A 15,099-nucleotide genomic window follows, 5' to 3' on the forward strand; every position below is an offset into this window, starting at 1 on the left:
GCACGTAATACGTGGGCGGGGAAACCCGGGTCAGGTTGAGACCACCCGGCTGCCGTAGCTAAATTCAGGAAAGACGTGTTTACAACTGCGCATGTGTGGTTGTCTGTGTTGGAGTTGTTAGTTCCCCAGACCGGTGCCTGACGGTTGCCGGGTTCAGTAATCGCTGGCGCGGGATTGAGGAGCGGTAGGTGGCTGGTTTGGCGTACCTTGGCCGGGGAAAGCCTTTAGTGGCCTCTGTTTTTCTTCAAGAACACTAAGCCTTAAGTCTGTGTCATCATCACGCTGACTAGGAAGTCAGTCACGCTGTACTCTGTGGGGTTTACTTCTGAGTAGGTAAGCTTGGCCGTGGGTTGAGGGCAGTTCCCTCCCCAACTCTTCTCCCCGTGTACGGATCTGGACATTGAAACGACCATGCGCGTCACCCTTCGAGGGAGCTTGAAACGACTTGTTGCTCTGTTCCATTCATGTTTCCAAACTCCCTGTGCACTCTGGGCGGTATAAAAATATGTTAAATATATAAAATATACATTATCTTTCCCTTTTTGAGCTTCTATAAGAAAAAAATTAAGTAATAGCGATTCTTCATTAAAGGAGCTGAGTAGTTATCCCCACCACTAATTAGATGGTCTAAGTCCTCGAGCAAACTACATCGCCCTATATTCATCCCAAGGCTTCAAAGAGCACAAGAAGTATCTAGTTTGCTTGAGTTTTTCTTGACCCTTATTTACTTTTTGGGGCTCTTAGATATCTGTTCGTAAGGGTGTTGGTGAGAGAAGATGAAAATATATCTTTGGCTCAGTCTACTTTTAAAGTTGTAAGCTAGATGAAATTTGATAGTTAGAAAGGTTTTGTGTGTGTGGTTTTTTTAAACAAACTTGTAAAAGAAAACACAGTTTCATGCAATGTGTAGACAACTTGTGGGGTATTTCCGTGGGGTATTACGAAGAGTGATGTGATTGCATTCAAATAGCCAGGTTAAGGAATATATTCTCCATGTTGTTTAAGCTTCTGAATATTGGATGTTGAGAGAGTGAAATTTCATAACTTCTCTCTAAAGTTGCCTGTGTTTAACCACAATGAATACAAAGAGCTGAGTTAAATCATTTATTCACTTGGCCTATAATGGCCTCATTTGTATTTGCTTCATGAAACTCGTGCTTCATTTAATGTATCCACTGTACAGCCATTTTCTCCTTTGTTATGACCACCCTAGTGGAAATACAATAAGAGAAAAAATAGGGGTGAGGGTATACAATGAATGTCTTGTATTGATTCTACTACTTTCAGATACAGTCCCTAATTATTTGCTTAAATTGTCTTTCTAACATAGCCTTTTGTTTCAGGCTTGGAACTATGAAGATTAACCAGAATACTATATTGCAGGGGAAGAGAGTGACGCTGGTACCATACACACCTGCTCATGTGCCCAGGTATGAAAGAGGTACATAGTCCCTCATCCAACCTTTTGAAAAATAGAAGTTTGAGAGCTCTGAGGATAAAACCCTCTTTCTCTGTTTTAGAAGTCCAAACAAATACAATGGTGCAGCAGGTAAGTAACTTGCCTAGGGAGCAAGAGGTTGCTGGTTTGAAGCCCCACTGGTATGTTTCCCAGACTATGGGAAACGCCTATATCGGGCAGCAGTGATATAGGAAGTTGCTGAAAGGCATCATCTCATATTGCGTGGGGGATGGCAATGGTAAACCCTTTGTGTATTCTACCAAAGAAAACCACAGGGCTCTGTGGTTGCCAGGAGTCGACACCGACTTGACAGCACACACACAAATTAAATAGGTTGTCCGTTTCAATTTGAAGTGGAACACATAGGGACAGGTTGTTTGTCTTTGGACCCTAACTTGCAATTGTCTTAGCCATTAGTATTAACAAGCTGGTTCACTGAATTTAATAGAATATTTATATAACTATTATATGGGCTAGAATGAAAAAAGGACACTTTTTCACTCTGATATATAGAAATTAGGACACTCTTCTGAGCTCATCCTTGATTTAGACCAGGGCTGCACAACTCTTGCTATCCTGCAGATGTTGAACTACTGTTCCCCGGAATTCCTGACTATTGGCCACTGTGGCTGGGGATTATGGGAATTGTAGGCAGACAACAGTTTATACAGAATTGTTGTGCATTCAGAGAGAAAATTAGTGGTGATAGTAACATTTCATCTAGACCACCAAAGAATTGTCCACTAGGGTTGCTGTTTGATGCCTGCTCTTAATCTTTTTGGAATTACTCATAAGTAATAAGTTGTGCAGCAGTGTTCCCTGTAAGAAGGATTCCTGGATGTTGTTGACTACAACTCCCAGGATTCCTAGATACGATGGCCTTTGGCTGGGGATTATGGAAGTTTTAGTCAACAGCATTTGGGAATCATTGTTACAGGGAACACTAGTGTGCAGCTCAGTCCTATGCATGTGTACTCATAAGGACAACAAAGCTTGCATACTGCAAGGACCTATGGGGAGCGCAATCCCTTATAAGATCCCTATTATTGAGGATCAGACCTCTCACTGTCAGGGGTGTAGAAGCTAGGTCTATGCATTGGAATCTCCAGCAGATAATGTGCTGGTATTACACAGAGGTAATCGCTCCTGGCATGGACAGCGCTAGGTAGTACTTTCTATATCTGGCATGGGCTAGTGGTGGGTAGGCAGTGACCAGAATTGGAGGCTGCAAAGCAAACAGGATGCTGGAAATGCATGTGGGATCACTGCCTGGAAAGGGACAGTTCTCCTCTCCCTCTACATGGATTCATAATAGGGCATTGTTGGACTTTCCACCAACATATGATCCCTGTTTGGGCATTCAGCCTGAGTCCAGGGGGAGGAAGAATGGAAGTGCACTGCCTAGTTGCTGTGCCTTCTGCTTTCCCCATATTCAGCACCTGTCTGCAGAGGCAACCACGAAACCTGGGGAAAGTTTCTCCTAGAACTCCACTTAGCCAGGATTCTAGAAGGTTGAGAGAGCAGACGTAATGTCCATGGAACACTTAGCAAAGGAAGTGAGTGAATGGCTTGTGTATTCCTGTTTCCCCTCTTCCCAGGTTCAGGATGAAAGCCTGAACAGGGCTATAGTGGGTGATATTTTAAAGAAAGATGCATTCTCCCATGGTGTTTTCTTACTAGGTACCATGAATGGATGAAATCTGAAGAGCTACAGCGCCTGACTGCATCTGAGCCACTGAGCCTTGAACAGGAATATGAAATGCAAAGCGGTTGGCGGGAGGATACAGACAGTGAGGTTTTTGAATATTTGTAAGGGCTTGATGATAGGGATAGTGAGCACATACATTGTCTAGTAGGGATTGTCTAGTAGGGATCTTTGGAAAGGTGCCAAAATGATTCGTCCTCCTGCAGCCAAAACATTTCAGCATGGGATGAGGGGTACCTTTTTAAAAGGAGGCAGGCATGTCCTACCTGTTTCTCCGGTGAGCGGCCACTGCTCCACCCCACCCCATCGTGGTGCTGTTGTTCTTTAAATCTAACAATGTTGTTATGATGAAGCTCATTTCCCAAATAACTCGAGTGAGCTCATTTCCTCGGGGAACCAAACTGTGGAACTGGGCAGTCACCTAATAATATAATATCTAGGCACAACAGGTTGTGTCCTAACAATTGCATATGGAAGGAAATTCCAGTAAGGGAACTTTCCTGCCCCCTCCTCTGAACAGCAGCCCCTGAAAATCCCCTCCTGAGGGTCAGGATATCCTCTTAAGCAGGGTGGGGTGTGGCATAGGGGAGGGGGTTTGGCAACAATCTCTTGCACAAACAGAAATGTCTTCGGTTTTGGCAAAACCAATTTAGGCTATAAACCATAATTATCTATAGTCAAATAACTTTCCATACAGTATCCTGTGTATTCTGGAAGCTGTGCTCTCCAGAATTGTGTGTCTAATATTTGTTGGATGCCCAGGAACAGAAATAGCCTGAGTTTCTCTGCTACAAGTAAACACAAGGATTGTAGTGCTCTACAATCCTTGCATTTACTTGTAGCAGAGAAACTCAGATAGGCTATTTATTTCTGCATCCCTGAACTGTGCTTGTATGAAAAAATGCAACTAGATCTGGAAAAGGATAAGATGAGCATTGGGATAGAATTGTCTAACTAATCTCATTGAGATATTCTTCACTTTAAACATTTTCATAAGTTAAAAAATCTAACCTTGCAGTACTATTGCTAGTAGTAGATATGCATTGGATTAATTTGTTATCTTATAGTAATACTTATCTTTTCTATTGTATTTGTCACATGTATTCTCAGTAATACTTACCTCAACCCTGTAACATAGGCAAATATTATCCCCATAGTGAAGATAGCAGGTGTGTGTATCTCAGCCTCTGGTGACTTGCCTAAGGCCACCACCCAATAAGTTTGGTGAACCAGTGTGGTTAGGTTTGAACCAAGACTTTCCAGCTGATGGATCCAACAAAAGGGATGAAATGGCTATCAGGGGTGGGGGGCAGTCAACACACTGCAGCTGTAGTATCTGTGCAGACAAAAAGGCATCTGCAGTTCCCAATGTGTTCCACACATCGACCTTTCCACAAGGGAAAAACAACTCCACAAGTAAGATGCCTGACTATTGGTTACTTCAATTAGTACTATATGCAGCAGTCTGCTTTGTATCATACATGGGTCCACAAATTTGGGCTTGGCTTAGTAGTCAGATTATTTGTGGTTGTCACTGACCTACCCCACATTCCTTGCATGTCCCTAGGGCAGAGCCTTGCCTCTTGTTCTGTGCTTGCCTTTGAAGGGAAGGAGAAGCACCAAGAGACTTGCTGCTTCTGCCAGTCTCCAAAGCCCAACGCAGCCTTCCTGCATTTCCGAGCGGAGATGGGTGGAGTGTTGTCTATTACACTTACTACAATGCAACTTACTACAAATTCTCTGAGATATGAAAATAACTCTGGGCGGGTTGTGCTGAACTTGAGAGGGATGGTTGGTTGCCACTGGCAGCTGTTCGATTTTATATTTCATATTGCAAGCGGGTTTTAATATTTATCTGTTTTGTTAGATCATCTGCTTTATTTCTGTCCCCAGAATGCACATTTATCGTGCTTGACACAGAGAAGTGGTCTAGGCAGATATCCACAGAGGAAGACTGCATGATTGGAGATGTCAATTTGTTTCTCACAGACCCTGAAGATCCAACACTGGGAGAGATTGAAGTAATGATTGCAGGTAAATCTAATATTTCTCTTAGATGGTGGTATTCGATGGTAATTTATGGCCATTTCTGTCCTCCAAGCCTTTAATAAGAACCATTTCAAAATCATCAGCTTTATACAGTACTTCTGGAGCCAACCAAAAATCAAGTAGGTTATGTACGTGTACGTGTGTGTGTCCGCGTCCACGTTTCTAGCATCACAGTTCTAACCTGGCTTACAAGTGATCCTTGAAGGCCAGGCCAGTGAAAATCTACAAATTGTCCAATTTGTATTTTGTTTTCAAAAGTGAATCCTGGCCTTTTTATGTATGCAAGGAAAACTCATTATTTTTCTGTTTGTCCCATCCAGCCTTTAGGAGGGAAGTGAAGACTACCCTTTTTATTCAGGCTTTTGGCCAATGAGCTGTCCCTTGCTCTTTTTAAATTTCTAGCTGCATTTGTCCTGTTCTGTTGAATTGTTTTTATCATGTTAACTGCTCTGGGGTCTTAGGACAAATTATTGTATTTATTTATTTAAAATATTTATACCTCACCCCTCCAGTGCACTACTGCTTGGGGTGGCTCACAACAATAAGATAGACACACAATAAAAGTAATAAAATTAACTAAATTAAACAAAACAAAAAAGTTGTCATTAAAAACCACAATCATTATTAGGTCAAATTAGAACTGAAAATTACGAAAAGCTGAAGCAAATAAACATACAAATCCATCCATCTCTTCTTATCCATCCCATTCTCTTGCAAAAAAAATAATAATCCAAATTAAAGAATCAAAGTAAAGAGGAAGAAAAAGTCCACTGAAGAAGATTGTAGTGAGGATGCGAGACCCCTGACCCAGATAGCCCTAGAGATAGTCAGATGGCATTTTTTCTCTCTTCCAGAGGCCAGCTACCGAGGTAGAGGGTTTGGCAAGGAAGCAACTCTGATCATGATGTCTTATGGTAAGAACAGCTGTGTGGTGGGTGGCATAGGGCTACATAGAAGCATGTGCACTCTTATCTGATGCACATCTTTGGATGAGGGAATATGTAGGGAATCCAGGAAATCTATTGTTTGTCAGAACATGACACTGGTAAGTTCTGCAAAAGCTTAGCAATGTATAATTTGAATGTTTGTTTGATTTGCAGTTATATAAACATTACCTAACTTTGTTAAATATTACAATTTGTTTAATAGTTAGTTTCATTGTTTCACAACAACTGTTAGCCATTTTGATTTTGTAATTGGCATAAGTATATAACCTTTTGATGATTAAAATGTTTCTTTTTGTTCCAGTAAAGATGGCTTTAAAATATTTGACCATTGATTGACCAAATCTTCTTTGACTGGTCCCAGGCACAACCCTATTGCAAAGAGAACAAAGCATGTTTATAATATGTAAAAACTGGTATAATTTGCTTATATTCCAATAGCAGCATCTGGGTTTCAGTTTAGAGAATTAAATTCTCTTCCAGATTTTTAATGTACATTGCTAATTAGTATGCTGATTTGTTTATAGCAGGAAGTATAGGATCTAATTATCTTATGAAGATAGCCTTGTGGAAATGACATCTGTAGAGGTAAGGGATGTCTTGTTTCTGATCTCTTGCCCTGTAGGAATGACACAGCTGGGACTTGCCACATTTGAAGCTAAAATTGGACTGGAAAACAAAACCAGTATCGGCATGTTCAAAAAGCTTCATTTCAAGGAGGTATGGTAAATAGTTATGTGGTGAAATCATTTTTATTGGAAACTGTATGTGTTCCAGAACATGAAATCAACTTGGATTACATTCTGTACTGTCTAGGTGGGAGTAAACAGTATCTTTCAGGAAGTGGCACTGAGACTGATCGTGGATGAACAAGAGAGGCAGTGGCTGCTTGAGCAAACGAGCCATGTGGATGAGCAAAACTACAATATAGTGAAACTGCAGAATCGAGTGTGTGACAGCTGACAGCATTTCTGGAACCACGAACTCCTTTCTAACTTACTATTATGTCCTCATGGAGCAGAAAATGCTGTGGGATCTGTTCTGGATCAGGTTTCAAACAGCCTTGCTCTTGCTCACCATATTCTTGTGTACATCCTTAAATCAGATGTCCAGGATAATTGGAATGAACTACATCCTCCAGTGGGGGAGAAAAGAAGAACTCTGCAGTACTGAAGTTGGGTTTGAGCAATAGTTACTACCACAGCAAATGCCAAACTGTTGCTTTGCATGTGGACCATGTGGGTGTAAAGCCTGTTCCCCCAGAAGCACTGTTCTGTCCTCAGCCTGAAAACATTACCTGAATGTGTCTGAATTATAGTGACACTCAGCCACAGGAGAGTTAGTCTTGTCCACTCTCCTCTCCTACAAAGTGACAAAACACTGTATACTTGAAATATATCCATAGTAAGTCACATGATCAGAGCTTGTTTCCAGTCCCCTCCCCACCACACAACACAACCAGTTTAGGGATAGCTAGCATTCCTAGGGTTAATATAGCAGCAGTCATATAAATGGGATATTGTAGTGGTTCTTCTCCACTGTCTTGCCAGCAGCGGTGTTTGCAGAAACTCACGAGGAACTTAATAGGCCACCTTCAGAGCATTACAGGCTCCCATTCAGATCACTGGATATTAACAGAGCCCTCTTTCTTTCTTTCTTTCTTTCTTTCTTTAAGCTAAGAGGGCATTTAGGAACAAGATATAACATTAGGCTAATGAAATCTGACTTGCTCCTTTATAGCAGTTCATCTGCCTTCTCTTACCTCTCAGACTGACTGATTTCTGGACTTAGGTGTGTGCTGTGCTGCATTATTTTTTGCTGGCTTTTTCACAAGAATGTATCCAGTTCAGAGTTATGATGTGATGTTGGTCTTTCCTGCATATAAAACCAGTTAAGAAGAGCAAGGACTTGGGCAAGTTGTCAGATTGGCATGGAATTTCCTCAATACAACCTTACACAGAAGTTTCAACCCAATAGCTGCTTTTAGACACGGCCAAAAAGAAGTAGCTGTTTGCATCAGTTGAAAGTAAACACAGAATTTCTGATAGATGTGAAGAATTATATGAGGCTATATTCACATATTGTTTTTGCATTTGCTGCCCTGGAGAGCCTAACCTACAACTATGGACATGACTCCATTGTGTTAATTATAGGTAGCCGGGTGCTAGTCCAGACCCGACTTCCCCAATTGATGTTTAACTGACAAAAAGCAATTAAAAGAGGAAAACAGGTACTGGCTCTATCTGCAGTTTGGCTTATACCAGAATTTCCCTACCTGTCACCTGGGATCAAATGGATCTGTCTCTGAAGCACATTATAAGGCCATCTCTGTCCTTCCTCGCTTTCCTTGTGAACAAATGGCTTGGTTGGCCAGAGAGGAATTCTTTGGTAGAGGTTGCCTGAAGCTGAGGGGAGTGGGGGTCCACAGCAGAACCTTGTATTCTGACTTTTGTGGAGGTGCAGCAGCCTCGTACTGCTGGTACCAACTTCTATTGTGCTTCTGCAATCATTTCTTCCTTCAGCTTGAAAGAGCTGGTGCTTCTTGAGAAGCCTGCCCCTAATAACGTCTACTATAGATTACTTGTCTGCAATTAATGGTCTTCTGGACTGCTCTGACAGGGTCTTCAAACTGGTGGAACATGTGTGCCACCTTGACACCAGCCTGGAAAAAGGGAAAAATACAAGGAAGAGCAGAGTAGATAGTGACACTTGCCTCAAAAACATAGCCAGGGCTGCCAAGAATGTATATCACCTCTTCATAGTCTGCCTGGGACAAGCTTAACTCAACATGTCAGGATTTCCAACTGCTAGGCTGCTGTAGCATGCAAGCAGCTCCCATATTTCTTCTCTCCTAAGTGTCCTCACTGGAAGTGGCTTGCTCTCATTCTAATAGGTTATCACGCCATTCCCCTGATTTATGGTGACTCAGTGAAAACAAATTGGATCCCAACTTGCTGTATGTGAATGGCCTCCCATGTGGAACAGGCTTCCCTCAACAGGGAAGCCATGCCCTGAATAGCCTTCTCGTGACTTAGATTTAGTCATAACACAGTCATATATTTTTGAAAATCCCCAAGTTCTTGGTTGCTGGGATTGCATTCTCTCCATCCATCTTTCTCTTCTTCAGCTGAGACAGTGCTGCAGACTTCTACACTTCCCCCTTTTTCCCCCTCCACTTCTCTAGTTTTGCTTAGTCATAGCTTAAACCTTTTCACAAAAACTCAGTCATCTCATAATCCTGAGGCTCAGTGTCTGAATGATAGCTCTCAGAGTAGACAGTGTAGTAGCTGTAAAGACAGAAGCACAAAGAAAACACAATGTACTCAAGATAAGAGAAGCCTGCATCAGTCTGGAAAAACAGTTATCTACCCATGGAGCTTTCCCAGACAGTAGGCTTTACCGTGTGTTTACTGCGAGGCTTTGTGGGGGTTTATTTATTCTGGCTATAAACACTCTACCCGCTAACATGCAGTGAAAAACCAGAATTGTGTTTGAAGTGCTTCCCGATAGATCACAGGGACTTGGGGGTAAATTTGGCCGATATGTGAATGCACACCTCCGTTCCAGAGGAGATGTGAGTGAAAAGCCAGCTGTGAAAAAGCTCAGGGAGAGTGGGAAATGGATCTGAAAAGGCTGATGTTAATGCCATGAATTAATCCAGTTGCAGAAAAGATCTATGAGCAGCTACACACACAGGCTCCCAGTCAAGTATACAAATCAGTTGGGACTAAATTACACATTAAATGAGCACTTTGAGCCTGCATTTTTAAAAAATTAAATTAAGCAGGGAAGGGAAGGGAAATCAGAATTAGGCTGTGGTGCATGTGGAGGGACATGTATGCCTTTGCCACTGAGCTGCAATCCTAATGATAAATATACCCTTGAAGCTGCTATTGGGGTGGGGAGCTTCTACTGGCATTTGTGCACAATGTGGCGATGAGGACTTTTTCATCCCACCCAACATCATTCTTTTCTTTCTCCCACAGTTTTTACTTTTTCCTTAATGTCCGGTCAGATAAAGAGTGTTGAACTTGGAAGCTTGCAAACTATTTCTTTACTTTTTAATTCACCTTAGTAAAGGTACTGTTTATTAATTTTGGATTATTTTTTTATTTCAATTTCAAACAGTTTCTTTGTACATAGGTGTGACTACACAGCTCTCTTCCCACCCATTATTCCCATTCAGTCACCCATCCTTCATATAATCTACCAAACAGCTGCATTGGATACAGATGAGGTGAAATGAGGAAGCCATTAACTTCCTCAGTGCAAGCTGGAAGGTTTTTCAAAATACAGCTAAATCGCTGGACAAAGCACAGGTGTTGTGCAATTTAGAAAGAAAGGGAATACATTTCAGAGGCTTGCATTTTGAGGAAGGAAGAAGCTGTCATTAGGAAAGCTTATTCTGCCCATTTCATTGGAGAAGAATATGACAATATTGCAAGGCTGCATTTGAATAGAGGACACTTCCTTATAACTGTAATCAAGTCAAGGGAAGCAACTATCACAATGGCCCTCACAGCATAAACATTTGAACTCTCTCAGAACCTCAACAAGAAGATAGTGATATGAACATACTTCCTCATATATATTGATATTGTTATTATGTTTTGCCCAAGAAGAAAGGACTGAATCAGAGTCTCCCCTGTGGAAGAGTCCTAAGATTCAAACTATATTGAAAGGTTGTGCCGTTGAGTCAGTGTTGACTATTGGCAACCACAGAGCCATGAGTTTTTCTTGGTAGAATACAGAAAAGGTTTACCATTGCCATCTCCTGTGCAGTATGAGGTGATTCCTTTCAGCACCTTCCTATATTGCTGCTGCCCAATATTGGAGTTTCCCATATTCTGGGAAACACACCAGTGGGGATTTGAACCCACAGCCTCCTGCTCTCTAGGCAGGTTACTTCCTTTATCTTTAAAAACCCTGAGCACAAACAAGAGCCTCTCAGGAGAAACTGTGCTTTTTATTAGACACTCCCATCCAGTAATTCACAGCCAATCTGCTTCCTCCCCTATTGATTCCAGGGCCTGATTTTTGAGCAGCCTTTATTTATCTGCTTTTTTTAAAAAAATCCATCGTTGTTTGTTAATTAAGGAAATATGAGGCAACAGCAAAGCACTAATACATCCAATCTTGGATGGAGCAGATGGGTCTCCCTATGCAGTTTCATTAGGCAGCACACGGAAAGGAATGATACCAACATTATCTCAGTAGCCGTTTCAATTACAATTATAAGGTCATTCGAGCATCGTTTAGACACACGTTAAGAAGTTATACATCATTCTGGTTGTTAATGGGTCAGGCACAGTGCCTTCTTTTTGCAGTGCACAAGAGGAACAATTATTTAATGTTCTTTTATATGGGGTATGGAAAATGAATTGTTGCAAAAGGAAACCAGATGGGATGACCAAGACTGCGAGAGGGATGTGTTGCAGGGAAGGCAGAGCACAAGAGCAACCTGGGTCCATAATCAGGACTGCAGTGGAGCTTTGTTGCCAGAGTGGCCAGGAGGCAGAGAGCCCTGGGAACAAGCTGTGGACTTTTCCCTGTGCTTCTGCTTGTAGAGATTTCAGGCTGCTCTGGTATTTGAAAATATTACATGAGCAAGGCTGGGGAGGGATCAAGGTGAGGCATCACGTCTGGACAAGCTCTTATAAAAAGTGGCAGCTGCAATGTGGATGGATGGATGGATGCAGAGGGTGGGTATGAGTCTAAGAAGGATATCCCAATTGCTTCTGAAAGCCCAGGTAAGAGCCTGGGGAAGAAGAGGAGGAAGCAGCCACAGACAAGACAGAACTCTCCTCTCATCTGAGGTCTGCCAAGAGTCTGCCAACCACCACACATGAAAACTATCTAGTTTGATCTCTCAGTCTTGGAGTTCTTGTAGTTGGCAATGCATTCGAAAACGTCTGTGCTGCTTCTGTGCACAGAAGTTGAACGCTTCTGTGTGAGTTCAAAGCACTGCCTTACTGACGGTCCACACCCTCCTGTAGGCTTTTGCACTCCCTCCTATTGGGATCTTACTGTCCGGCCATATGTACAGGTGAAACTCAAAAAATTAGAATATCGTGCAAAAGTTCATTAATTTCAGTATTGCAAATTAAAAGGTGAAACTGATATATGAGATAGACGCATTACATGCAAAGCGAGATAAGTCAAGCCTTAATTTGTTATAATTGTGATGATCATGGCGTACAGCTCATGAGAACCCCAAATCCACAATACCAGAAAATTAGAATATTGTGAAAAGGTTCAACAGTCTAGGCTCCAGGTGTCCCACTCCAATCAGCTAATCAATCCATAACACCTGCAAAGGGTTCCTGAGCCTTTAAATGGTCTCTGTCTGGTTCATTAGGAATCACAATCATGGGAAAGACTGCTGACTTGACAGTTGTGCAGAAAGCCATCATTGACACCCACCATAAGGAGGGAAAGCCTCAAAAGGTAATTGCAAAAGAAGTTGGATGTTCCCAAAGTGCTGTATCAAAGCACATTATGTGGAAGGGGAAAGTGTGGAAGAAAAAGGTGCACAAGCAGCAGGGATGACCGCAGCCTGGAGAGGATTGTCAGGAAAAGGCCATTCAAAAGTGTTGGGGACTTTCACAAGGAGTGGACTGAGGCTGGAGTTAGTGCATCAAGAGCCACCACACACAGACGGATCCTGGACATGGGCTTCAAATGTTGTATTCCTCTTGTCAAGCTGCTCCTGAACAACAAACAACGTCAGAAGCGTCTTACCTGGGCTCAAGAAAAAAAGAACTGGTCTGTTGCTCAGTGGTCCAAAGTCCTCTTTTCTGATGAGAGCAACTTTTGCATCTCATTTGGAAACCAAGGACCCAGAGTCTGGAGGAAGAATGGAGAGGCACACAATGCAAGATGCTTGAAGTCCAGTGTGAAGTTTCCACAGTCTGTGTTGATTTGGGGAGCCATGTCATCTGCTGGTGTTGGTCCACTGTGCTTCATTAAGTCCAGGGTCAACGCAGCCGTCTATCAGGAGATTTTGGAGCACTTCATGCTTCCTTCCACAGACGAGCTGTATCGGGATGCTGACTTCATTTTCCAGCAGGACTTGGCACCTGCCCACACTGCCAAAAGTACCAAAACCTGGTTCAATGACCATGGGATTACTGTGCTTGATCGGCCAGCAAACTCGCCTGACCTGAACCCCATAGAGAATCTATGGGGCATTGCCAAGAGAAGGATGAGAGACATGAGACCAAACAATGCAGAAGAGCTGAAGGCCGCTATTGAAGCATCCTGGTCTTCCATAACACCTCAGCAGTGCCACAGGCTGATAGCATCCATGCCACGCCGCATTGAGGCGGTAATTGCTGCAAAAGGGGCCCAAACCAAGTACTGAATACATATGCATGCTTATACTTTTCAGAGGTCCGATATTGTTCTATTGACAATCCTTGTTTTATTGGTTTCATGTAATATTCTAATTTTCTGGGATTGTGGATTTGGGGTTCTCATGAGCTGTATGGCATGATCATCACAATTATAACAAATTAAGGCTTGACTTATCTCACTTTGCATGTAATGCGTCTATCTCATATATCAGTTTCACCTTTTAATTTGCATTACTGAAATTAATGAACTTTTGCACGATATTCTAATTTTTCGAGTTTCACCTGTATGAGTCCTCATGTGATTTTTGTACCACCACTTGCCTACCAGCATTTGCATTCAGAGAACCAGCAGTTGCCACAAAAGAAATACTGAAAAGGGAATGGGTTTTTCTCAGAATGCAAGGTTGGCCAGCAGGTGGAACTGTGAAAATTGCATGAGGTCTGTGATCAGCATGTGGCCAGAGACTAAATTCTGAATAAGAAGGAATACAGGAGCCTATGGAAGCATGTGGACTTCCAGAAGCCTATGGAAGAAGGTGCTTTAAAATTGCACAATTTACTGTTGTCTTGAAGGACCTTTAATCCTAAAAGAGAACCAACAGGACCTTCAGAAGAGGCATCTGGGGACTAAAGTTCATAGATATGATGACTTTGGAACAAACATGGAGTGAGTAGTTAACATAAGAAGAACCCTGCTAGATCAGTCTAAAGTTCCATCTAGTCCAGCATCCTCTTTCCCACAGTGGATAACCAGATAAAACAAGGAAGCCCACAGCCAGGGCTTGAAGGCAGAAGCCCAACCCTGCTTTTGCTCCCTACCCCTAGATCACTTCACTGGAGCTGATTTGGGAATAAAGTGTTTCAGTCAACAGATTGCAATGAGGTAAGATGGAGGAAAGTGATGGTCCCCCCCACCCGCCACCATTTCAAGAGAAAAAAGATACCCACTCATCTAATCACCCACTTTGTATGTGATTGGGGCAGGTGTGTTAATAAAAGCACATGGCTGCTGCTCCATCATACCACGTTTGGCCCAAAGTATAATCATGTTGTTGCATCCTCTGATAGCTGCTGTACTGAAAGTCTCCAGTTTTCCATACAGGAACATAACAGAGCATGTAGTTCTTGGCAAATGAACTCCAAACCTTTTGGAGTTATAACATCAATTGGTCTAAGGAACTTTGATGAGAGGTGCCATCTTCATCTGCTTGGTGCTGCATGTATGTAGGGACACAGATAGTCATGGACCTGGGGGCCCAGATAAGTGTGTCCACTCTCCTTGAGGGCCCCATGATTGCCCCCCAGGGAAAAGAGGGCCCTCCTATATTTCCAGAATGTCTTGGCCTAGTGTTCTGAAATTTGGCACAGTTATAGGACAGGTTAGTAGGACTGTGTATTGATCTTGAAGTGGATTGGTCAAGCCGTTGATTTTAATGACTTTATGAATTAAATAAATCCTCCTTGGACCAGCATTCTGCTCCCATGTGAAGGATTCTGCCCCCATCCTCCCCTTTTCACCCCCTCTTATATTCCCAGAATGGCTTGGCCTAGAGTTCTGAAAGTGGGCTCAGATGTAGGAAAGGTTAG

At 42.5% G+C, this 15,099-nt stretch overlaps 1 protein-coding gene across 3 annotated transcripts; it reads left to right on the plus strand.

The window, feature by feature from the left end:
• The first annotated feature begins 1 nt into the window (after window position 1).
• Window positions 2-10,251, plus strand: NAT9 (N-acetyltransferase 9 (putative)). Of its 3 annotated transcripts, none has more exons than XM_053291090.1 (7): window positions 2-184; window positions 1,344-1,430; window positions 3,140-3,249; window positions 5,058-5,198; window positions 6,068-6,127; window positions 6,783-6,877; window positions 6,974-10,251. In XM_053291090.1, the coding sequence occupies exons 2-7, from the start codon at window positions 1,354-1,356 to the stop codon at window positions 7,118-7,120; spliced, it is 630 nt and encodes a 209-aa protein (XP_053147065.1). In that variant the 5' UTR covers window positions 2-184; window positions 1,344-1,353; the 3' UTR covers window positions 7,121-10,251. The 3 variants fall into 3 exon arrangements, with proteins under 3 accessions (XP_053147065.1, XP_053147064.1, XP_053147066.1); XM_053291089.1 differs by having other exon boundaries at window positions 3-333; XM_053291091.1 differs by lacking the exon at window positions 2-184 and having other exon boundaries at window positions 1,344-1,441.
• Window positions 10,252-15,099: the final 4,848 nt, after the last annotated feature.

This window comes from Hemicordylus capensis, chromosome 2 (assembly GCF_027244095.1).
Source record: "Hemicordylus capensis ecotype Gifberg chromosome 2, rHemCap1.1.pri, whole genome shotgun sequence".
NCBI lineage: Eukaryota > Metazoa > Chordata > Lepidosauria > Squamata > Cordylidae > Hemicordylus > Hemicordylus capensis.